Here is a 26742-nt window from a genome sequence, read left to right on the forward strand (position 1 = left end):
TCCAGAAAAGGATATTTTTTTTATTCAAGTAACTGCAAATAGGAAACCAGAGGGGGGGGCCCCAGGCTGGGACAAATAACGGCTCCCTCCTCCCTGACAGAACAGGGGAGAAGGTGGCCCCTACACCCAACGGTCAACACAGGCCCCCCTCCTTACTCTGCTGCAGCATCCTAGGGGCAGAGCCCCACCTTCCCTGGGACTGGGGTAGTCGGTAACCCAGCCTGCTCTGCCCCACGCCCCTTCCCCTAAGAGCATCTTGGAGGAGGGGAATGTGGGCAGAACAGGAGGCAATGAGGATGAACATTTGGCGCTGGTAGCAGCAGCAATGACGGATGTCTAAGAATGAAACATTGAACAAAAAACAACACAACTGTCCAGAGGTAGTTTGTGAACAGAGGAAAGATGGAACCAGAACCTTGGGGTGTGGGGAGGAGCAGAAGGGTGGGAGTGGGCAAGGCTAGCTCCTTGTTATTAGTGCCCCGAGTGAGGGAAGGAAGGGGAAACCGAGGCCTAGAACGGAAGCAGACAGGGACAGGGAGTGGCTCTAGCCCGCCGTATGTGGCTGCCACAAGGAGTCCAGGCCTCCTGGGCATCGCCTGCATAAAGGTGGCTCTGCATCACCATCACTGCACTGGATTCCAGGGTGACGGCAAGGCGGGCTAGAACCTGCTTAGAGGGGAAGGGGGCTTGACCCCCTCTTGCCTTCCTTCCTGTGCATGGACTAGGCAAGGTGGGAAGGAAGCAGAGGGGGTGTGAGCCACACCTGGTGAGACACAGGTTGGTCTGGGGCATCTGGGGCCCATCACCCCTGCCCAGGGGCCAGACCTGCCGCTAGTGCAGTGGGAGTGGGGCATGTCAGAATGAGGTGGGGCTCGGGCCCCTTTTAAGGCCAGGGGAGCCCTCCCAGGCCCCTTGATGCGAAGCCAGAGGGAAGAGTCGGGGATCAGAAGGGACCCCCAAACCAAGAGCCCAGCCAGCAAGGTCCCCACGCTGAGGGAGCGGGGATGCAGCAGCGCGGGAGCCGCTAAGTGGGAAGTCAGCTTGTCCAGGAGGGCAGGTGCGGCATGTGGGTGAGGGGTCGCTGGGACCTGAAATCAAAGGAAACTGCTCCCCACGCGGGCCCCAGGGCCCTGCGACGGCGGCTGGTGCGTGCGGTGTAGTGTGGTGGTGAGGGCACAGGTGGGTGGCGGTGACGCGGGGGCCTGGGGTAAGGGCTGGGGGCAGTGGGAGCGGAGCGGAGCTGTCCAGTCCCAGAAGGAAACTGCTCCTCGGTGAGGGAGCTGGCGGCACGGCACGGTCACTGCTCCTCCTCTGAGGACTCCTGCGAGATGCCCTCCTCTTCCTCCTTCTCCTGTGGGGGGGGCAGGGCCATCAGCAGGAGTGCTGGGCCCGCTCCCCTCCTCCCCCACCCCCCCCAGAGGCCAAGCTCGCCCCCCCCCCCCCCCGCCCTGCACTCCCTGGCTCTCCAGAAGGGGGATGAGTCAGGGCTGAGTGTGTGGGTGACTCAGCAACCTCCACGGCCCAGTTTCATTCATAAAAAAGGAAGAATTTAAACGGAGGGAAAAAAAACCACACACATGCTGCTCTCACACAGAGCCAGGCCCCTTGGCCCCCAGGCCCAAGGCTGAGGGACCTGGCAGAGCTCAGGGCACCGCTGAGCTCGAGGAAGTGAGGACGTGAGGAAGTGACTGGCTCTCGGGGAGGGAGGAGAGGCGGCGGCCAGGGAGAGGAAACGAGGAGGGAAGGGGCGGCTGGAGGCTGCGTGAGCCGCCCCTGGTGGGTGCAGGGGAACCAGGTGGCCTTGGCCCGCAGGGGCAGCTGCTGGGCTGCGGAGCGCCGCGGCCGCGGGCTGACCCCAGGCCAGGGCGGGGAGGAAGGGGAAGTGTGTGCCTGTGCCGCCGGGGCTCACTCACGGGGCGGGAATGTCGGGACACCACATGGGGCCCCCGTGCCAGGCACAGACTCCAAAACAACTTGTTTCCTGTTACTCACTCCTGGGCCCTGCCAGCACCCCCGAGCCCCCCCTGGTGGCTCAGCTCACGCAGCCTGAGGAGCTCGAGGAATGATCGCCTCAGGGAGGACAGGTGTGGGGGGGGGTCTAAAGGGCTGGGAGGGCCCTCACTGCAGGGGACCCCCTGGAGGCATCTCTCAACTCAGCCAGCCTACTTCCACCACCTGCTGTTTGCGGGTCTAGAAATAGATGGTGCCCTGTGGGGAGGTACCTCCATGGGGCATCGCACCTCAGCTCCCATCCAAAGTGACCTGCTGCCCAAGGCTGAGCTCCTTTGCTGCTCCTTAAACCTCCTTTCATCCTCATTTCTATAATGGTGGGGGGGGGAGGGGGAGGATGGGACGGGACACACTAGTAGATGACCTCAGAGTTCACCCTGGAAGTTGAGTCTGTTCTAGAAACAGAGGAAGGAGAGGCAGGGACCGCCCCCAGTAGGACAGGGCAGGGAGTCTGGTCTGGTTTCTACCTGGGACTTCTCATGGACACAGCCCTTGAAAAGCCCTGGGCTGGGTGCCAGGAGCCCGGGGCCCTGGACAAATCCCTTCCCTTCTCCAGGCCTGGGCAGATGGTTAAGTCCCACCATTCCTGGCCCTGCAGGCCAGGGAGAACCATCTCCCTGTGCGGGCACAGGATGGGGCATCACCCACTCTTAAAAGCCTCCCCAGAAGAGCCCAGCTGCCGCCACCTGTTCACTCACCAGTTTTTTGGGTCTGCCCCTTGGTTTCCTCCCTGGAGTTGTGGTGGTTTTCTAGATGGTCAGAGAAAAGATCCACTATGTCAAAGATGTCCAGTGCCCTGACCAGTGCCCTGGATGGTGAGGGAGAGCAGGGAGGGGCAGAACTACCTTCCCCTGTTCAGGGCAGTCCAGGACTCTCACCCCAGCAGGCCCACCCGAGGCCAGCTGGTGATGACTGGCCAGCCACACTGCCCCCCCCACAACATACACACACGCCCCCCCACTCCCTCCTCCACCCATGACTCAGAGGATGTGAGTCGTGTCTCAGAAAAAATAAAATAAAAAACAAAACAACTTCTCTTGAAAGGCTGATGCCACTGCAAGATCTAGCCGTCCCCGCTTCTCCCCACTCCCTCAGGAGGCCAGGGGGCCTCCAGGAGAGGTGACATTCTCAGCACAGGTAGGAGCTGCCCCTTTGCTCCTCCCAGCTCGCCTCTCTCCAGGCCAGGAAAGCTGCGAGACATCTGACTTGATTTCCCCATTGTCCTGGGCAGGACCAAGCCCCAGAAGTGAGACCTCAGCCATCGCCCCACTCTCCTCAATTAGCAAAGACCCATCACCCCCCATATGCCAGAGTAAAGGGGGGTGCAGAGAATAAGGACAAGCCAGCCCCTTCCCAGACTTCCCACAGCTGCTGTCGTGTGGAGAAGGCCCTCCTCAAGCCTCACCCGGGTCTTGGCAGCGCCCTTGTTTTTGCTCCCCTTCGGTCGGCCCCGAGGTCTCTTAGGTGTTGGCACTTCGCTGGGCTCCTTCTGCAAAGACAGATAGGGCAGTCAGGGACGCAGAAGCCACCTGTCCCACCCCTTTCAAGACAGAGCCCTCTGCCCAGCCCAGCAGAGCGAAGTCGGCAAGCCATGGCCCCCACTCCAAATCCACAGGAACCGTGGCAGGCAGCCCTTGGGATTCAGGTTCTGTTTGAGTATCCTTTGCAAAGTCTCTCCCCTTGCTTCCCTCTGACAGCAAAATGACAAAGAGGCCAAAAGGCCTCTGGGAAGGGTGTCATGGGGGAAGAAAGACACTCTTAGGCAGCTCTGTCCACATCCCAGCTAGGCTACTAACCAGCTCTAAGATCTCGGGGAAGATATTTAATGCCTGAGGCTCAGTTTCCCTCATCTGTGAACGGTGAGGAGACTTACGTGGCAGAGTGTCACGAGAATTAAATGAAGAATGCACCAGTGTCCAGCACTGGGCTGTGACCACTGCCCACCCCTCAGATGATACAGAAGAGGGGAAAGGTCCCCTTCCCCCGAGGGAGCCTCCACCCTCTACCTGCAAACCGGACTCCCTCCAGGCTGCCTCCTAGGAAGAAGGAGTTATGTCCAGATCTTGGGACCCCAGAGATCCCTGCCCACTGGTGCTGCTGAGATTTTAGTCAGCCTGAGACAGAATAAAAAGCCACCACATAATGCATGGAAGCTGGGCAGTAAAGGCATGTCAGCTCTGGTTTCCCCAGGCAGCTGCCTGGGAGCTGTTCATGGTCCAGGAATGCAACACCCCTTCTCTGACACCCCCACTGACCACAGTTAACAGGCGGCAGGGGGAGACCAAGGGAACTAAGAGACTACGATGAGGTCCCCACACACACTGTGGGCTCTGCAAGAGGCAGCTGAATTCCACCACCCATCAGACTCCTCATGGCTCCTGAAGAGTCCGTACAGACCTCTCCACCTACAGATGGTGGTGCATGGGGCCTGGTGGACACGACCTGCCTGATGTGTAAATCACAGTTCCTTTCCTCTCCTCTCCCCCATGAAAGGAGAGTAATGGGGCTTCACCAACAGCTGCCTCTCATGTGGGGACAGCTGCCCCTCTGTGAGAGAAACCAAGATGTTCACCATGTAACAGGTGGTCCCCACAGTCTGACTGGCCAAGCTCCCTGGGGTGCCCACAGTGCAAGGCTGGCCAGTTAACCCCATGGAACCTTTGCAGGGGGCAAACCAGGCTCTGAATCACTCTGCCATCAACTCCCCAACATTTTTAAGCTTCTTGGGCTTCCATTCCCTTTTCCAGAGCTGGGGCAAAGCCCAAACCAGGGCCACGCAAGGAGGCCTGTGAAGAGGTGCTGGCCCAGAAACCGCTACTGTCCTGGGATGAGGAAGCACAGAATCGGACCGTAAGTATTCAGAAACCGTCACAGGACATTCACGAGGCACCACCATGTGCGATGAACAGAACAGCTGAAAACACTGGCCTCACACGCGTAAACGTTCATGCTTCTATAATTCATCTCCCCTGTTTCATAAAGGCACGGGTCCGCGACGGACTGGAAATCGGGGGTGGGTGGTTTACCACAGTGTAAGCACCGGCCTGTGTGACTGACCACGGGGTCACCTCTGGCTTGGACTTTCTGGCCCAGGCTCCGAGCTCCCTTGGGCCACACTTCTCTCCCGGGGTCTCAGGCTCGAGGGATGCGTGTGTGGGGTGCGCAGGTGTGTGGGAAGAACACACACGTGCAGGAATGCGGCTGCGCCCTGCCAGTCCTGTTTCCACCTGCCAAGATGCCTGGCACCTCCCTAGCCCAAAGAGGAAAACCAAGGCGAAGGTTTGGACACCCACCTGACTCCCTACCAGCGCTGTCCCGGGACTCACCGGAGGCTGCTTGCGCGGCCTGCCCCGCCCTCGTTTCTCAGTGCCGTCCTTTTCCTGCTTGGAGGCCAAGGGCTGGCTGGACTTCGAGCTCGACTCGCTCATCTTCTCTTGTCGGCAGAGCAGGTGGAGGAGCGATGGCTGGGATGCTGGGAGGCAGGAAGAGTTTTTTAAACAAAACATCTTGCTTTAGCCACATCCTACCCCTCACCACTCCCACCTTCACCCTCAAAACACCCAGCAGGAAACTGCTGCTCCCAGGAGCCCCTGCGATTCCCACCCTGGCCGATGGGGGCGTCTGCCCAGCCCAGCCTGCAGCCACAGGGCGGGGCTGGGCCGTTGGCCCTAATCAGCTCCTTATCTCCTGTTCAGAAGGGCTCTTTGTTGTCCTGCCACCCCCACAGGGCCCAGGCCCAAGAGCTCGGCCAGCCCAGACCTGGCTGTGGGTGAGGCCGCCCTGTCAAAGGTGTGGAGGAGCTGGGGGTCCTCACACTGCCAGGGCCCCCTCCCTCCACCAAGCTGCCCCTTCTCTTCAAGAGAAAGCCAAGCCTGAGTAGCTCACAGGGAACAAGGGAGGAAAGGTAAGCACAGAATGAGCCCTGGGCATCTGGCAGCCGTGGACACCAATCCCTGGCCCACCTCGTCCACAGTACTGCTCATCTGCCAGGGCCCCACCAGTTCTTTCTGCTGTTCTCTCCCTGTGTAAAGCCTTGGGAGTTCAAAGATGGGTCCAATTCGGCAAGAAGGGAGAAGGGGGTTAAAACTGCACTGGGTGAGGTGGGGGGAGGAAAAGATACCCCAAGATAAAAGGTGAGCCTCCTCTTCCCCCTTGCCTGCTCCCACCCACCTGGACTCAGATAAGATCTTTCTCTTTGATGCCTCCTTACATGAGGGGCAGGGACTTCTCCAGCTGAGAGGGGCCCTTGTAACAGATGCTAGCTGACCCCTTGAAGCCCTAGCAGGGCTGATCCTAAAAGCTCCTTGGTCCTTTCTCTCCTTTGAGGCCTGTTTGGGCTTAATCAGCCCTCCTAATACAGAATTTACCTAAAACCCCCCTCTTCAAGAAACACCTGCACCCTGTATTTGGGAGTCTCTTGCAGAGGCTGAGAAAAGACAGTGAGGGCCCCGCACCCCCATCCCTGTCCTCCCAGTTATTATCCCCGAGTTACAGATAGAGGTGCGTCCTGGGAAGCCTATGGTTCCACACCTCCCTGATAACCAATCCCTGGCTGCTCTTGGCAAAGGGTGGGCCCAAGTGGCTCCACTTCTCAAAGCCCCTCACTCTCGAGAATGGGGCTAAAGATAATGCACCTGCCTCTCCAGCCTGCAAGGATCAGACCAGGTAAAACTTAAAAACGCTTCACAACGGAAAGCTTCATTCCAATCAAAATGAGAACTAGAACATTTGAAAATGACTTTCTTTCCCCTTTTCAGATTCAATTTCCAATTTTAGCCCAATGAGAGGAAAGACCATTTTTGCAAACTTGTGATTGTTCGAGGGCCCGAGGCCCCTGATCCTCAAGTATTGAAATGCTCCAGACGGCGGGACTTTGGTAATTATTCCATTTTATAATATTTCAGACTTGAAGACCCTTTTAAACAAGGTGGTTGGTGATTTATCCTGCTCCATCATTAGTGGCTTAGCCTGCTCTATAATTACAGGCGGTGATTAGGATCTTATATTACACCACAGGTCCCCCTTCAAAACTAAACATCAAAATTAATCAGCTAAATGAGTGCTGACCTCACATGAGGCTTGCTGGAGCCCCCTCAGAGAGGGGGTTCCAGTTGGGCGAAGCCTTCCCCTAATCCCAGAAAGCCCTGGCCAGCCTGCCTGGGGATCCTGGTGGGTGTCCCTGGTTGTCTCCCCCCACCTCTTGCTGCTGGGGACCCTTTAATCTTGCTCACCCCCACCCCAGATCCAGGCCTCCACCAACTGAATGAAGGCCCTGAGGTCCTCCCTGGTGAGACCAACAAACGCTTGTCTCTTCCACCTGTTTCTGAACATCAGAGGCCTGGCTTGGCGAAGCCACGTTTAGGGCCCAACTTCAATCTTCAATTGGTAATAAGCCCTTTCGGGACTCAAGCATGTCTCCTCCACACACTGTGCACGCAATGTGGGCTCCGCAAATGCTGAAACAACCTGCACGGATGACTCTAGGAAATCATGGGACTACCTTGTTTTCCCCAAAAAAAGTAACCCAGAGAGGGCTGATGAGTTGCCCAAGGTCATAGAGCAAGTTGGTCACAGAGCAGGATGGAGTGGGTTCCTGGCGACCCTTCTAACCCGCCACCTGCCTTACTCGCCTGGGGGCTGGTTAAAGTCCCTGTCGCCCCTGCTTCAGTCCGGGGGCCCAGGGTGACTCTGCAACTGTCTGCGCCCGGCGGTTGCAGGTCGGCCGATGGGACTAGGGGCCAGGGCGCGCGGGGGGAGGGGCGCAGGCCGCTTTTGCAGGCGCGGGAAACCGGTGCACCCCGACCGCATGCACCGCCACGCGGGTGCACCCGGCCCCACTTCCTGCCAGAGGGGGCACCCAAAGCCCGCCTTGGGGCAGGAAACCTGGCGTGCGCGGGGGAGAGGAAGAAAGGCACCTCCCTCCGCACCCTCCCCGCAAAATAAAACCCTAGAGAAAAAAAAAAATTGAAACGGGGAGTCAAAGGGACTAGTTCCAACAGAGCCCAGCAAAGCAGAGAAACCAGTTCGTGGGGGCGGAGGGCAGGCCGGGCCCTGGGGGCTGAAGAGGCACGGGCCGGGCCAGAGGTGGGATCCGGGTGAAGCCCCAAACCCAGGCCGGCGATTCGGCCTCATTCGTGGAGGGGTTAGCCGGGAGAAAGGCCGAGCTGGAGGAAGGCCGATTTGCGGGGTTCCTGCCCATCCCTCTCACTTCTAGAACTTCCCCAGGCTGCGGGGGCCACCTGGCCCCTCACTCTCCAGCGGCGCCGCAGCCTGCTCTTCTCCCCACCCCCCACAACCCAGGCCCGGGCTCGGGCTCGGGCTCGGGCGGGAGCGGCGGCCGCGCGAGGTGCACCGGGCTCCGCCGGGTGCACAACTCGCGCTCGCCGCAGCCGCGCGCCCCCTCCCCCACCGCGCGCTTTTCCCGGGTCCCCGCCCCCCGCAGGGCGCCCGCGGCGCGGGGGAAGGGGTGCGGGCGCCCTCCCCGCGCCGCCGGGCCCCCGCAGCCCGCCCCCGCGCCGCGCGGCCCTCCCCCGCCGGCGGCTCGCGCAGCCCCGGCCTGGGAATAAAGCCGGAGGCGCGCGCTGCAGCCCCGGGCGGCTTGCAAGAGGGGCGGCGTGCAGCGGGGGCGCTGGCGCCCCCCTCCGCCGCCGCCGCCACGGGCCCCGGGGACGACTCACCGCGAGCTCGGCCGCCGGCCTGCGGTGCGCGCTCCGGGCTGCCGGGAGCGACGGTGCTGGGCGCTGAGGACCGGCCTGGCTCCGCCGCCGCCGCCGCCGCTGGTAGCAAATGCGGATCTGAAACCGGGAGAGAGAGCAGAGGCGCTCAGAGACCGCCGCCGCCGCGTGCTCGCCGCCCAGGCCCCCGCGGGGTATTTATATGTCACATCCAGGCGGGGGGACAAAAATATTCCCCCTCCCCTGAAGGATGGCGAGGGGCAGGAAGCTAGGCACGGCCCGTGCGCGGCCTCAATAAATAAATAATTTAATTTAATGATAGATATTAAAAAAAAGGAGCCACCGGAGGGGCCGCGAACTCACGCCTTCTTGGAGCCGCGCCAGGGCCAGAAATAGCCCGGGCTCGGAGTCCCAATTAGAGGAGCGCAGCCCCGGCTCAGGGGAGCTTAAAAAGAGCGACCCAGGGGCAGGGGGGACGGGCCCGCCCGCGCCAGCCGTGTCACTGAGGGGGGCGGGGCCATGCAAATGAGCCCGGGGATTTAAAAGGGCGGCCGCCCGCCTGCAGCCGCCGCCGCGCGGGTGGGTGCTGACTGCAGGGAGGGGCGTGCGGTGCCGGGCGTCTGGGGGCGGGCGGGCGTGCACGGGAGGCCTGGGCTGGGAACCGGGGGCCACGGCCCAGTCTCCATAGTCCCGGGCTGGGAGACGTGGGGAGGTGTTTGGAGGGGTCAGCGGAGGGAGGGCGTGGAACGGGGGTCCCCGGGAGAGTCACCTCTAGGGGCCTTCCGGGTGTGTGGGCCTGACGCCCGCGGGGCGCGTGGATGTGGGCGGGCGTTGGTGCCTGCGGGGGTACGCGCGGGCGGCAGGGGTGGAGAGAAACGCGCTGGTTGGAGAATTTCGCGGCCTACCGGCCGCCCCCTTCGCCCAGATACGCGGCTCCTAGATTTCCCCTGGGCGGACAGGTGTCAGCATGTGCATTTCGGTGCCAACCCGCGTGTGGCTGACTGGTGAAATGCAGGTCTTGTGAAATTCAAACGTGAAACTTGTGAAATCCAGAGTTTAAATGTATTAATGGGCCCGAGTGAACCAAAATCAAGGTGCAGCCTTCAAGCGAGGCAAACGATTGGCTCCTTTACAGGTAAACCTGAGAGAGGGGGCCTTCCTTTGGGTGACCCGGATGGTGTTTTGCAGACCAGCGACCCCACGGGGTGCCCTGGCCCCTTCCGCTGTGACTTTTTTAAAAATAAGAAATCGTGAGCCGGTGGTCGCCTGGAAGCACTTTGAGGGCAGGGACTGAGTCTACGCACGCCGTACGCGCCACGCATGGCCCGACCGGCGCAACAAAGACTTGTTGCACAAACGAGAAGGAAGCCAAAGTGGGAAGATGGCGAGGAGGGAGGTGGGAGAAGAAAGGGCGCTGTCAGAGGCGCGCCCTGCAGGCCGGGCCTGCACCTCCCCGCCCCTGGTCCCCGAGGCGGCCTTCCACACCTCCCGTGATGCAGGGAATTGCAATGCGGCCCAGTGACACACGGCTGTGACTCATGTTTTTCTTTGCTCCCCTTCTTCCTCCCTGGTCGGCGGAGGCCCCGGCCCAGCCCCCTCCTCAGGGGGCGAGCCGGCGGTGGAGGGGGACGCCAGGAAAACCCTGAGCCCAGAGTGGAGGCGGGGTGGGGAACCAGAGGGGCCGGGCCTCCTAGTTTCAGGAATGTTTCAGGAATGTTTCCGGTGGGGGTGGGGAGCAGAGCCGGGAGTGGGCCCAGCCCCCACCCGGGGGCGCTCGGGCCGGGGGCAGCACGTGCTCGGCCGGGTGGGGGCGGGGACGCCAGGGCGGGAAGGCGCTGGGGGCCAATCGAGTGGGTTCAAGGAGGAGGGCGCGGGCCTGGGGCCCGCCCGGGCTAGGAGTGGGTCGGGAGGCCGCCCTCCGCGCGCCGGTTCCCCGCCCCGCGCCCAGGTGGAACGCAGTTCCTGAGAAGTCCCTGGGCTGCCCCGGGAGGGGAGAGGAAGTCACCGAAGGGCGGCCTGAAGGGAGAGGAGAGTGGAGGGGGAACGCGAGGGCGAGGCCGGGGGAGGGGCGGCCTGCCCCTTTGTCTGGAGCGGGCGGTGGGGGTGGGGCGGGGTGGAAGGCGCGCTGCTCCCTCCATCTTTGCGCCCTGCCCGCCGAGCGCGCGCGTAGTAGGCCGCGAGTAGATCTGGCTGGAGGGCCTTGCGTTGCTAGCTCGAGAACCTTTGCAGCGTTGAGTGGAAGAGCGACCCTTCAGCTCTGACCCTGCCCGGCTGGGTCAAAGGGCCCTGCCAGCAACCGGGCGCCCACGCCTGGGCCAGGGAGAGCCCACCCAGAGCCACGCGCCCCTACCCGCAGCCCTCCCCATGGCCGCCCGGGGTTCCGGCGCTGGCGGCCCTTCACCTGGGCACAGCTAAGCTCGGGGCAGCTCTTCCGGGCCTTGTGCGGCCAGTGGTGGCCCCTGAGAGGCAGGGAGGTGGGAAAGGGAGAGGGCCTTCCGCCCCGAATGGGCTGTGGGAAAACTTGGCCAACTTTCTGGCCCACTTCTAAGGAGCCGACTTCATCTTATTTTTCCTACTCTTATTTTCGCCTCGTCCTGATTTCTTCACCGACTTGTTTGTTACCTTGTATTATGTCTGTGTATTTTTGTAAGCCACCTCAAACCCTCCGGAAAGAGGCAGGCATAAATAAATTTGTAGGCAAATATAGTAGCTTGTTTCTCTCCTGGGTTACCCACACCTTGAAATCTGAATAACTCTACCCACGGACCCCCACCTCCATTGTTTCTGGATTGCAGATGCCCCGAATTGACTTCCTTTCTTTCCTCTCTGAATAAGTGTTTGTTAAGCAGAGGGTGAATGACAGGGATAAAGATGAGTAAGACATAGTCTTTGCCCCAGCGAATTTCATGTCTAGAGGAATCGACCAGCAACACACCAGAAAAAGCTGAGCAACAATTGCAGAGGTGCCATGAGGAGAAAGCATTCAATCATTCATTATTTATCGAGGGCCTCCTGTGTACCAAGCACTAGTCCAAACTCGGGGTACAAACAATGAACAAAGTAATGTTCTCTGCTCTCCTGAAGCTTGAATTAGGGGGTTAGGTACTTAAAAGAGAGACTTAGGTGCTACAGGAAGAGAGAGGATGGGAGCTGGGGGTGGGGGTGTCAGGGAAGTCTAGAGGAGATGGGCTTCGGCAGGCTTTAGTGGGGTTTCGGTAGGTGGGGTCTGGGTGGGTGGCCACCCAGAACAGGCTGGGAGAGGGAGCTGTTCTAGGCCTGGGGCATCAACCCTTTTGGTCAAGGCCTGAAGGAGGGGGTCCCAAGGGGATCAGTCATATCAGAACCAGTCTTCCCCACAGGAAGCATTTTCTTACCCTCAGAATCTGATTATACAGTTTTCACAAGGACAGCCCAATGAACTTCAGTGAACCCAACAGGAATGTCCAGGGAATGGGGAATTCGGGTCAACTTTATTTTTCAGGACAGCTGAAGGTTAAGCTCATTTTCACTTGGGCTGTTGAAATTCTTCCCAATGAATGTTAGTTCTTTACCTGCCTTGCTAAGTGGAGTAGCAGGGCTTGGTGATCTTTCAATTGTGGCTTGAAAATGCAGAGGTTTTTGGTAGGTTGGGGTGTCCCTTAGCATTCTCTGGGAATTGGTGTCTGGATTCATCTCTGCAGTCAGTATATTTGCTTATCAGTTTGCCTCTTGCTTCTGAGTCAACTGCAGCTCTTAGGAGAGTAGAGGAAGAGACCGGTGTGATCATTACATTTAGCGATTGGGTTAGTTGAGGTTTTCCAAAAGGCATGGGGATGAGATGTGATGATGTTCTGTGTGTCCAGCCCAACATGGAAGGTAGACGGGAGGAGGTATGCAGAGGAGGAACAAGAATTATTTAACCTTTTGTCCAAACCTGGATACTTTTTCAAGTAAACCTGTTACTGATGGAAACTACACGTTCAGAAAATGCACAAATCCTTTCTTCAATTCAGTGCATTTTCATAAAGTGAGCATCCTTGTGCCTCCACAATCCAGGTCAAGAAACAGAACATCCAGCCCCCTGCTTATGTCACCACTGTCCCAACTTCTAATAGCATCCTCTAGTTTCACCTTTCAGGTGCATCGGATGGATGGAATCATACGTTAGATACCCTCTGGGTTAGTTTCCTTTACTCAGCATCTTGTCTGAGATTCATTCCCGCCATTGCACATGGCTGCAGAATGTTCATTCTCATTGCGGCATAGTTATGTGGTGTGAATGTACCACAGTTTAGATATCCATTCTGTTGAAGGACATATGGTTAGTTTTTGGTTTGGGGCTATTACAAATAGTGCTATTGTGAATGTTGTAGTGTATGTCTTGGTGAGTAGATGTGCAAATTTCTATTGGGTACATGCCTAGGAGAGCACTTCCTGGATCATAGGATATGTATTCCCAGCTATTAAAGACAAGCAGAGCACTTAAGAGCAAAAGGAGGTACTATTAATAGTTGTGACCAGACTAGGAGCATGAACCAGACCTGGCCCATTCCAGCTGGGGTTGACCTGGACCATATCAACAGGATTGGCCTGGGTAAGCCCGACATAGGGTCACCCTAGTGCACACTGACCACTCTCCTGGAGAGTCACCCAGCTACTAGTACATCTGGTCATCTGGCAGGATCTGGCTTCCAGGCCCTGCTGACCACAAACTCTGCTGCCAGGAAGCCTGGCAGGCCCAGAGTGGGAGGAGGGCCTTTTCTGCTTCCAACTTTCGAGGGAAAAACTCTCCAATGAATAGGAGGGCTCAGGAGACGGGCACCTGTCTGCCCCCCTGCCCTGAGCCAGCAGCCCACCCTGTGTGGCCCCAGGACACCATAAACTTCATCAGCTGCCTACTTCAGGGCTGGAACCCAGGGAAACCCAGCTCCTCTCCAACCTCGGGGAAAAAACCTAAGGAAAAGGGGGAGTTGAGGAGCACATACTAAATGCTTATGTCCCCTCCGATCCCTCAACCCCTACCAGGTCAGTAATGCTGTTGCCCCCATTCTACAGGTGTTAAAACGGAGGTTCAGGGAGGTTAAATAGCTTGGGATTCTGCTACTTTCTCCTCCACTGCTTTTTCTCCCAAGCTGGGTAGTCTTGCTTCCTTCTCCCAGCCTGGTCAGATAGGGGTCTTGAACAAGGTAGCTACATTCCCTGTCCTCAGGGGGCTTACTCTGAGTGAGGTGGGGAGAAATGGTCAGTACATGGCTTCATCAGCGTGGTACCCACTGTGATGGGATCCTGGGGAGTACAGGGCAGGGGCCCAGGGTGTGGGTGGAGCATCCCAGGAGGCCTTGGAACCAGGTGAAGGAGGGAGCAGGGCATCTGACATATGATGGGCTTGGGGCTGTGACAGATATGGTGGTCTAGCATTCGGCATCTTCCCCACACTCCTTTGAAGCTAGTTTGGGGTGTAAATTAGGTTCCCCTTTGACAGAGTGAAATTTGGAGGGAAGGAAGCAAGGGGAGGGAAGTCTTGCTGTGGAGATGTGGGGTTTTCTGTAGCACATTTAGCATCCAGTCACCAGCTTTGTGAGGGTCTGTAGGCAGGGATGGTGGCAGAGGAGCCTCCTGCCCCTGGATCACAGCTCAGCCATTCAGGTGGGGCCTCCCGATTTCCTGCTCCCCAGATCAGGACAGAGGCAGGCAGTTCAGTCTGTGTTATTCCACGAGCCTCGGCCCACAGCTGGGTCTTCCAGTTCTTCCAGTGGTTTTGTAAGCACCTGTTTCTCAGCATTAAATATTAAATCTCTTTCTACCTAAAATGTAAGGCATGTCCCTCCTCTGCTGAAAATTCTCCAGGGGCTCCCATCTAATGCAGAGTGAAAACAAAGTCCTCACGAAGGCCCTGCAATCTACATTCCCCCCAACCCTCTCATCTCCTACCTGTTGCTCTGTTGCAGCCACACAAGCCTCCTCAGACCTGCCAGGCATGAGCTCACTTTAGGACCTTTGTACTTACCATTCCCTCTGCATGACATACTCTTGCCCTAGACATCCTCAGGGCCTGCCCTCTCATTGCCTCAGGTCTATTACCTGTCCATGCTATTTAAAACTGCACATCAGCCCCCTGCAGTCCCTCACCCACTTTACAATGTTTTTTTTTTTTTCTCCCTTGTAGCACTTACGAGTTTCTAACATGCTATATAAATTAACTTTTCTACTGAACTGTTATCAATAAAAATGACATGTATTGCATTTTCTGCCGGTTCTCCCCACTGCAAGGCCAGCACCATGAAGGCAGTAAATTTTACCTTTTGTGTTCACTAGGTATCCCCAGGGCCTAGCACAGCCAGTATTCAAGCTCAAAAAATGTGTTGAATGAAGCGTGATTAGCCCAAAGTTATCAGCAGAGGCCAACCCACAAGGCAGCGGTTTAAGGGATCTGTCCCCAAACTTCAAGGCAAAGAGAAGGGCAAGGAACCCTGCAGTTCATCATGGGAGGGACGGAGTAGCCCAAACTGAGGGAGACAGGGCTTCTGTACCTTACAGAGGCACCTGGTTTTTGTCTCATTAGGTTAATACTGCTGCACCATCATCCTCAAGTGATCTGGGCCCAGACTCATTTCTAGTGGGCATTACCTTCAGATTTTATAGTTTGCCACCAATTGTGGGAAATTGCTTTTTTTTCCCCCCTTGGTCTCAGGTTTAGTCATCAGGAGCTGGCAGCCACCTGACAACCATCTTGGTCCTTTGGCTGGAGCGGACTGGCTGGGTTGCTTGTTGGTGTCTGGGCCGTGGTGGCAGCTCAGTGGACTGTGCTTTGGGAGAGTGTAAGGTTTACACTTTACATGGAACAAAATAGTTTCCCTTTGGTCTAAGGTACTTTCTGACAATGTCCAGTGCAACAGGCTCTGTGGGTAAAACGCCCCCAAACGTGCCACCTCCTCCCACTCAGGAATGGCTGAAAATACACACCTTTTTTTTTTTTTTTGGCCATGCTGCAGGGATCTTAGTTCCCCAACCAAGGATGGAACCCAGGCCCCCAGCATTGGTAGCTCGGAGTCCTGGGCTGCCAAGGAATTCCCAGAAAATACACACTTTAAAGTTGTGCAGCCTGTGAAGGCCCTGTGCACATGAGCCAGTGGAAGGAAATGTTAAGAGCAGCAACGGCGGGCCTGTGACTGTTCTCTGTGAGCTGGGGTGTGTGCTGGAGTCCTTGAGGCCCTGTGCTGGGTTTGTCTCCCCTGGCCATGCGCCCGCTGGGGTTGGAGGTCTGTGTCAGCTCACTAACCAGCTGTGGGACTTGGGAACTCATGTCCTATGGCTTTAGCCACCTGCTCCCACCCATGTCACACTTTGGGAATAGGCCCTAAGGTTTCAGGAGATTCTCATATGGTCTTTGACTTCTGTTTCTCTTGTCTCTATTCCTTGCCTGCTTTCCAAGGGGGAACACTGATCCCTGCAGCCTTCAGAAGTGATTGTTCTCCCTAACTAGCTGCGAGGAGGCGCCCTCCTGCCCAAAGTATGGGGTTGGATGAGTCCTGCCTGGTTCCTTTTGCCTCTGCAGGGGGTTGCTGCTCTGAATGGGGAGATGTGCCCTGGATCACACAGTGGTTTGTCCCCTCCAGACCACTCTGAACCCCCACCCGGAACTTTTCTTAGGGTTGAGAGTGTGGCCCTGGGGGTCTCCATACTGGGAATGCACAGGAGGGGCTGCTGCCTGTCTGATCCAGAAGCACACTGGGCGCCAAGCAGGACTCACAGCCCAACGGGCCAAGGGCTAGAGTTGACGGAGAAAGGAACGCAGGGTGGAGGTCGAAGAGCCGGGGCCTGGGCTGAGGAGGAAGTGGGCTAGGGGTGGGGGGAGGAGCCAACACCAGGCCCGGGAGTCGCCGGAATCCTCTAGGGCTTTGTTTGGTTCTTGGGCACACCGGGAGCCTCGCACCAGGCCTAAGGAGGCCTTGGCGCTCTGCAGAAGTTTGGTGAATGGATGGATGAATGAGAGCGAAAGGGGCTGGGGGAGGGGCGGAGGAAGTGGGTAGCTGGGGGAGGGGAGAGAAGTGGGATGGGGGAGGGGAGGTAGCCACTGGCGGGAGAGCGGAGGAGGAGGGAGGCGGGCAGAGCTGGGCGAGCCTGCTGGTCTAGAATCCGGCCTGGAGGAGATGGCGGCGGGGAGGGGCCCAGCGGCTGCCCTCCCCACCAACCTGGCTTAAACCTGGTTACTCCGTGCATCCAGCCTCCAGGACTCTCCCCAACCTCACGAATCCTGGGGGTCGTCAGTCCCCTAAGGCCTAGTCCTCACTGTGAACTGAGTAGCCAGCTTCTTTGTTTTCTTACTTTACTTTCTTTATTCCTTTCCAGCCACTAGGAGGTCAGTGGCCCTGCCCTCTGGGACTAGCAGACCTGGGCTTGGACCCTCCCCACCACTCCCCTCTCTCCACCCTCCCCGCCCTCGCCTTATCTCTGAGGTCTGGATGGCGGGAAACCAGTTGCTGGGATCTGGTAGCTTTGGAGAGTCTGGAGTGGGTCTCTAGGGGTAGAGAAGTGAGTCCGTGAGCAAAGAAAACCAAAGGCTTGCCCTGCTGGCAGCTGCCAGGGACTCCTGCCGGAAGCAGTGGAGCTCGATGTGGGCAGTGCCAGGCAGGAGCTGCTGACAGCCAGGTTTCTGGGTCACAATCCAGGGTGTCCTGCCAGTTCCCAGGCTTTGGGGGTGGAGTGGGGTGAGGGTGGGTCTGCATCCCAAGCCCAAACCCTGTTGCCTCCTTTTTCTGGGGGTTTCTGGGCCCAGCTCCCATGCCCCTCTTCCAGCCTTGCTGGGGCCTCAGGAGCCCCCCAGCCTCCCAGGAAGGGGCTGATTGTTTGTTTCCAATATTTATTTATTTATTTAGGTTGTTCTGGGGCTTGTGGCATGCAAGATCTTCCTTGCAGCCTGTAGGCTTCTTAGTTGTGGCATGCAGGATCTAGTTCTCTGACCAGGGATGGAACCAGGCCCCCTGCATTGGGAGTATGGAGTCTTACCCACTGGACCACCAGGGAAGTCCCTAGGAAGGGGCCGATTGTTGATCCTCAAACTCCCCTGAGGCTTGTGGGTCTGCTGCCTTGGAAGTGGGCTATAAAGGTGATCTAGAACCCCTCCCGCCCCCTCTCCTCCACCCCTGCTCCCTGGGCTCTGTCCACAGTTCCTATGCATCTCTTTTTCTGGCAGTTTTGCCCTTCGTGGAAGGGGGTTTGGGGGCAGGATGGCTTGCTTCTTTTTCTTCCTTTCATTCATTCATTTATTTATTTATTTATTTATATTTGGCTGCATTGGATCTTTGTTGCTGCGTACGGGCTTTCTCTAGTTGCGGCGAGCGGGGGCTAGTCTTCATTGCAGTCTGTGCGCTTCTCATTGTGGTGGCTTCTCTTGTTGTGCACGGGCTCAGTTGCTCCACGGCATGTGGGATCTTCCCGGACCAGAGATTGAACCCGTGTCCCCTCCATTGGCAGGCGGATTCTTAACCAGTGCATCACCAGGGAAGTCCAGGATGGCTTTCGTGGGCAGAAATCCTTCTAGTTTCTAAAGAAGGAAGTCATCTTCCCCTTAGGTGCCCCACCCATCTGGGCAATGCCCTGGTTCAGCAAGGTGGTCTACAAGTCTACAATACTTTTCTCCCGAGAACTCAAGTACACATCACACAGTCAGTGAAATTGAGGTTGAAAGATGTGAAGTATCTTGCTGTGGCTAGGGGTAGAAATGGATAAAAGATGGAGTGTCTGGGGGTGGGGGGAGGCTAGGCTGTCTTTGTGGCCATTAGGTGTTGGGAGCGGAGGAGATGTGACTGAAATTGGGAGGCTCTCTGCTGGCCACTGCTACAGATGCTGGAGGGGTGGGGACAGAAATAATGAATGTGCATTACTCCAATCCACACGGCAGGAATCGTGTCCCCATTTCATAGATGAGAAAATTGGGGCTCACCTGTGAGGTCAGGAGACTTGCCAAGGCCAGTGGCAGAGCAAGGATTCAGCGTATCTGCTGTCTCACGTTTCTGAATGCTGCCCTACCCCACTGGGCTCTCCCCACCCCCTACCCTGCTCTACTTTTTTTTTTTTTTTTTAAATTCCATAGCCCTTATCTGCCATCTAGAGTCTGCCGCCCACCATGTTGCCACTTGGCACAGGTGGCGACTGAGCACCTGAAATGTGACGAGTCCGAATTTAGACGTGATGGAAGTACTATAAAGTCCTCACTGGCTTTCCCAGCCTAAGTATTTTTTTTTTAATTAATTTTTATTGAAGTCTAAGTATTTTTTAAAATGTAGAAATACTCAGTAATATTCTGTGTGTGATAATATTTGGGTGTATTAGATTAAATGGAATCTATTATTAAAATTAATCTCATGTGTTTCTTTTTACCATTGTAATAGCTCACATTGCATGTGTACCTCCCATTCTGTTTCTGTTGGACAGTGCTGGTGTAGATCATTTGCTTATTTATTGTCTCCTCACCCCACCCCTAGAATGTCAGCTCTTGGAGGGCATAAGTTAACATATTTTGCTCACTGTCCTGTGTTGTTCACGGTTGTATTTCAGGGTTTTGGAGCCTGGCACTGGTTTTTATTACAGGTGTTCAATATATATTTGTTTAACTGAATGGAGCCGATCTGATTCCAGGTCAGTGTCAGAAGGCTGGGAGGGGATCTTTTATCCCTGTAGGACACCAGTTTGCCATAACGTGATCTGGTCGACCACCAAGGGGTCCTTCTTGACAGCCTGCCCCCCACTGCGTGCGGGCAATAGGGTCTGGGGTCTGGCTGCATGTGAGCAATGCTGGAAGCGGGGAGAGGGACTGTCCTGTGAACGGGACCCTAGATGCTGGTCCTCGCCTGCTCCCCGCCGCCCGCGGCAGGCAGGGGAGTCCCTGCGCGCCCATCCTCCGGAGCCGCGGGCCAGGCCCTCCCCTCGGTGGGTTGGGGGTGTGCGTGTTGATGTCTGCGGGGAGGGTGTGGGGGTGTGTCCGGCGCGGGCTCACACAAGGTCACTGTGTCAGAGGCGCGTTCCGAACACTTTCTCTTTCCCTGCGATTCGATTGCGGCTCCGAAAGCCCCTTCCGTAGGGACTTCCCTCCGCGCCTGACTCACGCTGCCTCATGCGTGTGACTCAGGCCGGGCGCAGCGCCAGCCCCGCTCTCCCCGCCCCTAGGCTCGGCCACCGCGCCTGCCGCAGGGGCGGAGGGACGGCCGGCGACAGGGGCGGGGCGTGCGGCGACGGGTGCCCGGGCGGAGAGCTGGGGAGACCGAGGCTCTGGCAGAGATGAGGACCGAGGGGCACGGGGGGTACCGTCTAGAGCAGAGTGGCTGGCTGAGGAAGTGAGCTGGGAGAGCGGATGAAAGTCAGAGTCCGCTGTAGGGGAGGCTGACAGAGGGAGACTGAGCAATGGGAGGAGAGAGAAAGTGGAGAAGGACACAGACAGGAAAGGGAGAGCCGAAAGCCTCCACGGAGGCCCTGGCCGACCGAAGGTGGGAGGATGCACAAGTGACAAGTGAGAGGAAGGGAGGAGAGAGACAGGAGCGCGTGGGGACTACCGCCCCCGAGTCCTGCTAACACCTGGGGGCCGGCGGCCTGTCCCTGGAGGCTGGGCAGAGGGGCCACCGCCTCGGAGCCTTGCTCTTCTCTCGCAGCCCCGCCTCCCCAGCTCTGTGACAGCGGGCACCTTACTTCCTGTCTCTAGGCCTCCATCTTCTCATCCACGAAGTGGGAGGCGGTGGTGGAGCATAAATCTTTCCGGCGCCCCCCCCCCCCCCCCCGCGCTTGCTATTCTCCTTCATCCACCCGCTTACCCTCCCCATCCACCCCTGCTCTGACCTGCTCTGTGCCTGCGAGGCTGACGCTTGGGTGCGGCCCTGGGCCCGCTCCTCAGCTGGCTTTCTGTTGGGCAGTACCCACTCGCAGAAGATCCAGGAGAAGGCGAGGAGTTGGGGTACTCCTTCCTCTGCCCCGACCCTGCTTTGGCCCCAGGTCTGGCTGCAGCTGTGCCTCTCCATGACCGCAGCTCCAGGAACCTAACATCTTCCTCTTGCCCTTTCAGCCTTGATAGGCACGACTTCCTGCCACTGCTGGTCCCAGTACCACACCACCCTTCTCTGATCCCCTTCACCCTCCAGCACCCCTGTAAAGAGCCCTTGGACTAAAGCCTCTTGAAGCCCCTGGCTTGGGGTCCCCCATCCTGCCAGGGACCCAACTGTTGCGCTGCTGGGCAAGCACTCAGTGAAGCACACAGCGCTCGGCACCCAGTGAGTCATAGCTCTTGCCATTATCCTGCTCCTTCTTTCCAAGGGTAGGGGGCGGGCAGAGATGATACCCTCTGCAGAGTGGTACGCAACATTAAAAAGCACTCGGATACCTATTAGCTCTTTGAATCATCATAGTGAGTCTGTGGGACAGCGGTGGGGTTAGTAGCTTCACTTAGACGAGAAGCACGTGGAGTAATGCCAGAGGGCTGTTTCCTATGGGTGATAGGCCAGGTTAGGAAGGGGGCAGAATAATAATAACAATAGTAGCAGCTAAGATGTATTAAGACTTCCCAAGTGCCAGACACAGTTCTGATATACTCTTATCAACTCACTGAATCCTTGCAACAACCCTGTGAGGCAGCGGCTCTCCTTACTGCCATTTTACAGTTGTGGTAACTGAGGCACTGAGAGGTTAAATAACTTTCCAAAGGCTACACAGCCAAGCTGGGCTGGAACATAGTCTGGCTCCAGATCCGCCACGCTAAACCTCTCCTAGGTAACCCCTTGGGGAGGGGTACGCAGGGCGAGCACACCTGTATTCCAGGCTGAGAAGACAGCATGGGCAGAGCATTGGAGGGGAAAGAGCTTTTGTTGTGGGGTTAGGAAATAACCAGCCATGCTGTAGCACCTGGGGTAGGAGGAGGACGCAGCCTAACTTGACAATGAAGGGAGTGAATTGGAGCTGATCTTGGGGAATCTACTTGTCAGCCAGGGCATGGACTTTATTCTGAAGGTAACAGGGAGCCATGGAAGGGTTTGAGCAGGGGTGAACAGATTGGTAGGATTACTTTAAAATGCAAGGGAGATACTGGTTTTCTCCTATGAGATGGCAAAGAGTTTGAAAGTGATAATTCCTGATGCTGGCAAAGTTTCAGAGCACTGAGTGCTGTCACATGTAGTTGATGGGAAGGAGTTGTTTTGACCTTTCTGGAAAGCAGCTGAAGCCCTGTGTCATGCTTGAGTAGGGTTCAGCTCTTTGACCTGCTAATTCCATTTCTAGGAACCTTGTCTCTGACATAATTAGAAAAGGGGTCAGGGATTTATGTCCCAGAATCTGAAATTCATTCCATTATTGATAATAATAGTAATAATAATAAAAGGAAACAATATAAATGTCCAACAGGAGGGAATTGCTAAAATAAAGTGAAGTATCACAGAATGTTTTATAGCAATTTATATAATTTTTTCAAAGATATTAAGTGCATCAGAAATGCTACAGATTTCTAGAACTCTTAGAAGTAATGACTGAGTTCATCATGGCTGCAGGGGACAAGATTAACACACAAAAATCAATTTTACCTCTATATGCTAGCAACGAATAACTGGAAACAAATCAAAAAGACAGTACTATTTATGATTACTCCCCCCCAAAAGAAACAAACAAAGAGAAATACTTGGGTATAAATCTAACAAAACATGCAGGATGTCTATGCTGAAATGTTAATGAAAGAAATCACAGAAGATCTAAAGACACAGAGAAACATTCATGGATTGGAAGAGTCAACATGGTAAAGATGTTATTTCTCTCCGAACTGATTGTATTTGTTTCCTAGAGCTGCTGTACCAAAGTACCACAGACTGGGTGGCTTAACAACGGAGATTTATTGTCTCACAGCTCTGGAGGCCAAAGGTCTGGAATCAAGGTGTCAGCAGGATCATGCTGTCTCTGAAGCCTCCCGGGGAGGATCCTTCCCGGCCTCTTCCAGTTTCTGGTGGTTTGCCCACAGTCCTTGATGTCTCTCAGCTGGTAGCTACAGCACTTAAACATCTGCCTCTGTTGTCATATGGCGTTCACCCTGTGTGTCTGTTTCTCCTCTTATAGGGACCTTGGATTAAGGGCCCACCCTATCCCACTGTGTCTTCATCTTAACTAAGTACATCTACAGTGGTGCTGTTTTCAAATAGTCACATTCTGAGGTGATGTATTGGGCCCAGGTTAGGACTTCAACATACCTTTTGGGGAGACACAATTCATAAAACTGATCTATAGATTTAACACAATTCCAGTCAGATCCCAGCAGAATTCTTATAGATACAGACAAGCTGATTCTAAAGTTTATATAGAAAGGCCAAGAAGCTAGAATAGTTAAAAACAATTTTGGAAAAAAAGAATATGGGACTTCCCTGGCGGCACAGTGGTTAAGAATCCGCCTGCCAAGGCAGGGCACATGGGTTCAATCCCTAGTCTGGGAAGATCCCACATGCTGTGGAGCAACTAAGCCTGTGTGCCACAGCTATTGAAGCCTGCATGCCTACAGCCTGTGCTCTGTAACAAGAGAAGCCATTGAAGTGAGAAGCCGAAGCACAGCAATGAAGAGTAGCCCCGGCTCACCACAACTAGAGAAAGCCTGCACGTAGCAATGAAGACCCAACACAGGCAATAAATAAATAAACAAACAAACAAATAATAGAAGAAGAAAAGGAAGAATAAATTTGGAGGAATCATGTGATACGATTTTAAGACTTACAACAGGCTTGCAACATTAATCAACAGTGTGGTATTGTCAGAGGACACATAGATCAATGAAACAGAATAGAGAACCCAGAAATAGACCCACATAAATATGGCCAATTGATTTTGACAAAGGTGCGGAGCAATTCAATGGAGAAAGGATAGTCTTTCCAACAGATGGTGCTGGAACAACTGGACATCTATATGCAAGGAAAGTGAAATATGTCCTAAACCTCACACATTATACTAAAATTAAGTCAAAATGGGTTATAGATCTAAATGTAAAATCTAAAACTATTAAACGTCTAGAAGAAAACAGGAGAAAATCTTCATGATCTGTGATTAGCCAGAGTTCCTAAAACATGACACTAAAACCAGGATCCATGAAAGAAAATAATTGATAAATTGGACTTTATCAATTTATCAAAAGATTCTTTGAAAGACATTGTTAGAAGAACTAAAAGACAAAAAAAAAATTAAAAATTAAAAAAAACTAAAAGACAAGTTATGGGCTGAGAGACAATATTTACAAATCATATATCTGACAAAAGACTTGTATCCAGAACTCATTAAAAACTCTTAAAACGGAACAGTAAGAAAATGACCAACCAATTTTAAACAGACAGAAGAGTTGAACAGACACTTCACCCGAAGGGACATACAGGTGGCAAATGAACGCATGCAAAGATACCCAATGTCATTAGCTATTGGGTAAGTGCAAATTAAAACATCAATGACCCAGCAATCCCACTCCTAGATATTTACCCTAGAGAAACAAAAACTTCTATTCACATAAACACCTATACAAGAATGTTGATACCAGCTGTATTCATAATCACCCAAAACTGGAAGCAACCCACATTGGGAGAGTGGATACATGAACTGTGGCTCATTTAGGGAACTCAGCAGTAAGAAGGAGCAAACTCTTGCTGCACATAACAATGTGGGTAAAAGAAGCCAGTTTCAAATGACACATGTCCTTTAAGACTGTATGGTCCAATTTATGTGACATTCTAGAAAAGACAAAACAATGGTGATGAGAACAGATCAGTGGTTCCCAGGCCTAGGGGTAGGGGAAGATGTGCCCACCTGGGGATGGCAAGAGGGAGTCTATTGGGATGATGGCACTGTTCTGAATCCTGAACATGGTGGTTACATGTGTCTGTATGTGTAAAATTAATAGAAATGCACACCAAAAGAGGTCTCTGTTACTGTATGATAATTTGAAGAACCAACTATATCCAGTTGGGTAACTATGTGATAAAGCAAGTTTAGTACACTGTTTTTTTGTTTTCTTCTTTGTTTTAGTTTGTTTGTTGTTTTGTTTGTTTGTTTGGATCTTAGTTGCTGCGCACGGGCTTTCTCTAGTTGTGACGGGTGGTGGTGGGGGGTACTATTCGTTGCAGTGCGCATGCTTCACATTGCGGTGGCTTCTCTTGTTGTGGAGCACCAGCTCTAGGCACGGGCGCTAAGGTGTGCAGGCTCTAGAGCGCAGGCTCAGTAGTTGTGGTGCACGGGCTTAGGTGCTCCTTGGCATGTGGCATCTTCCCAGACCAGGGACTGAACCCATGTCTCCTGCATTGGCAGGTGGATTCGTAACCACTGTGCCACCAGGGAAGCCCTGAACAATTCTTTTAGCTTTGCTGTCTGTTTGAAAATTTCATAATACAGTCTTGGAAAAAACTAATTTGAGTGATCCGAAGTTTCTTTTTAAAGTCTATCGATCTATCATCTATCTATCTATCTATCTATCTATCTATCTATCTATCTATCCATCCTTCTATTCATCTATCATCTACCTACCTACTTATCTCACATATACAAGTATAGGAAGAAAATTGAAGGCATCATATCAAGATATTAACAATGGGGAATCTCTCTGAAGGGTAAAATTGTGAGTGATTAAAATTGTCCTTTTATATAGTTCTGTATTTTTCTATAATGTGCACATATTTTATTCAGGGGGAGTATAGGCTATGTTTTATTTATTTTAAATGTCTTTTTTTTCAATTACACATGCAATCCTGGCTTATTGTAAGGTTCAGATGATACAGAAATATATAACTCCACAGGAAAAGTCTCTCGTACTCACTCACAGCACTGCTAACATTCTGTGTATCCTAAAGGCTAATTCTTAAATTCAAGTTCATTTTTTTTAGATTATGTCATCTTTAAAAAAACCCAAGCAACTCAAACAATATGCTATCTTTGTTTCCCATTACTACCACCTAACAATGAAAGTTTTATATTTACAAGGAAGAAAATGGCTTTTATTCTATAGGTTCGAGGCATAGAACCTGAAGTGAAAAGATGGTGTATTAATTTTCCTTGATTCCAAGAACTGAACCAGAGAAGAGTCTGCTTCCTTGGATTACTCTTGTTATTTTAAAAGCTATAACTGTATGTATTTGTTTTCAATTTCTTTTGTACTTAGGTAAAAACTGGAATGCTCTTTTGTTCTGTTTGTGTGTTTCATTGCACCCAGTAATAAAATAATACCTGCGGAGGAAACTGACATCAGAGCAGAGAGGGACTGAGTCTTAGGGTCACTTTTGGCACATCTGTCAAGTCCCTGTGACCCTTCTCTGGGTCCTCTCAGTTTTCTATGCTATATTATTTTTATAATGAAGAACAAACAAACAAAAGTAATAATAAAGCCCTATTAGTAGGCAGCAGCCTGGAGGGTGCTGCAAAGACTGATGGTTGTCCCACATGCCTGATCTTCCCTTCTTCCTGAGGACTAAACTTTACTATATTTTTAGCAGAGCACATGGTGACCCTTAAAAAAGACTGTTTCCTTGCCTTCCTTGCTAGATGTGGTCAATGGAACATAAGCAAGATGTTTTTAAAGAGAAGGGATGTTTTCTTTTTCTCCAGTTACTCCTTTCTAATGGCTAGGATGTGGACATGATGGCTGGAGCACAAGCAGCTATTTTAGACTGTGAGGAAACTTTGAGAATGAAAGCCATATACCACAGAGCAACCAGATAGGAAAAGGGTGGTGGGTTCCTGGCACTGTGGTGCACCGTGCTAACTCTCCACAACCTGCCTCTAAACTTCTTTTATTTTTAAATATTTATTTATTTATTAGCTGCTTTGGGTCTTCATTGCTGCGCACAGGCTTTCTCTAGTTGCAGAGAGTGGGGGCTACTCTTCATTGTGGTGCATGGGCTTCTCACTGCAGTGGCTTCTCTTGTTGCAGAGCACAGGCTCTAGGCGCACAGGCTTCAGTAGTTATGGCACACAAGATCCAGGCATAAGGGATCTTCCCGGACCAGGGATCGAACCCGTGTCCCCTGCATTGGCAGGTGGATTCTTAACCACTGCATCACCAGGGAAGTCCCTGGACTTCTTGAATGTGCAGAGAAAT

At 54.1% G+C, this 26742-nt stretch overlaps 1 protein-coding gene and 1 long non-coding RNA gene across 4 annotated transcripts; one reads left to right on the forward strand and one right to left on the reverse strand.

The window, feature by feature from the left end:
• Positions 1 to 9177, reverse strand: HMGA1 (high mobility group AT-hook 1). 3 transcript variants are annotated; one of them, XM_057699681.1, is made up of 6 exons: positions 9050 to 9177; positions 8688 to 8804; positions 5304 to 5482; positions 3416 to 3499; positions 2709 to 2759; positions 1 to 1351 (listed from the first exon to the last, which is right to left on the reverse strand). In XM_057699681.1, the coding sequence occupies exons 3-6, from the start codon at positions 5436 to 5438 to the stop codon at positions 1298 to 1300; spliced, it is 324 nt and encodes a 107-aa protein (XP_057555664.1). In that variant the 5' UTR covers positions 5439 to 5482; positions 8688 to 8804; positions 9050 to 9177; the 3' UTR covers positions 1 to 1297. The 3 variants fall into 3 exon arrangements, with proteins under 3 accessions (XP_057555664.1, XP_057555663.1, XP_057555662.1); XM_057699680.1 differs by having other exon boundaries at positions 5337 to 5482; positions 9048 to 9175; XM_057699679.1 differs by having other exon boundaries at positions 9028 to 9133.
• On the forward strand, positions 4669 to 25818 carry LOC130831486 (uncharacterized). Its single transcript, XR_009048062.1, has 3 exons — positions 4669 to 4860; positions 6768 to 6886; positions 25654 to 25818. It is a non-coding gene; the product is annotated as an uncharacterized LOC130831486 (long non-coding RNA).
• The last annotated feature ends 924 nt before the right edge of the window (positions 25819 to 26742 follow it).

This window comes from Hippopotamus amphibius, chromosome 11 (genome assembly GCF_030028045.1).
Source record: "Hippopotamus amphibius kiboko isolate mHipAmp2 chromosome 11, mHipAmp2.hap2, whole genome shotgun sequence".
In the NCBI taxonomy this organism is placed as follows: Eukaryota; Metazoa; Chordata; class Mammalia; order Artiodactyla; family Hippopotamidae; genus Hippopotamus; species Hippopotamus amphibius.

Coding starts and splice junctions, on each gene's coding strand:
- HMGA1 (XM_057699681.1), bottom strand. CDS start 5,438: ATGAGCGAGTCGAGCTCGAAGTCCAGCCAGCCCTTGGCCTCCAAGCAG. Junction 3,500..5,303: donor CAGCGCTGGTAGGGAGTCAG/GTGGGTGTCCAA, acceptor CTGTCTTTGCAG/AAGGAGCCCAGCGAAGTGCC. Junction 2,760..3,415: donor AGGGCGCTGCCAAGACCCGG/GTGAGGCTTGAG, acceptor CTGACCATCTAG/AAAACCACCACAACTCCAGG.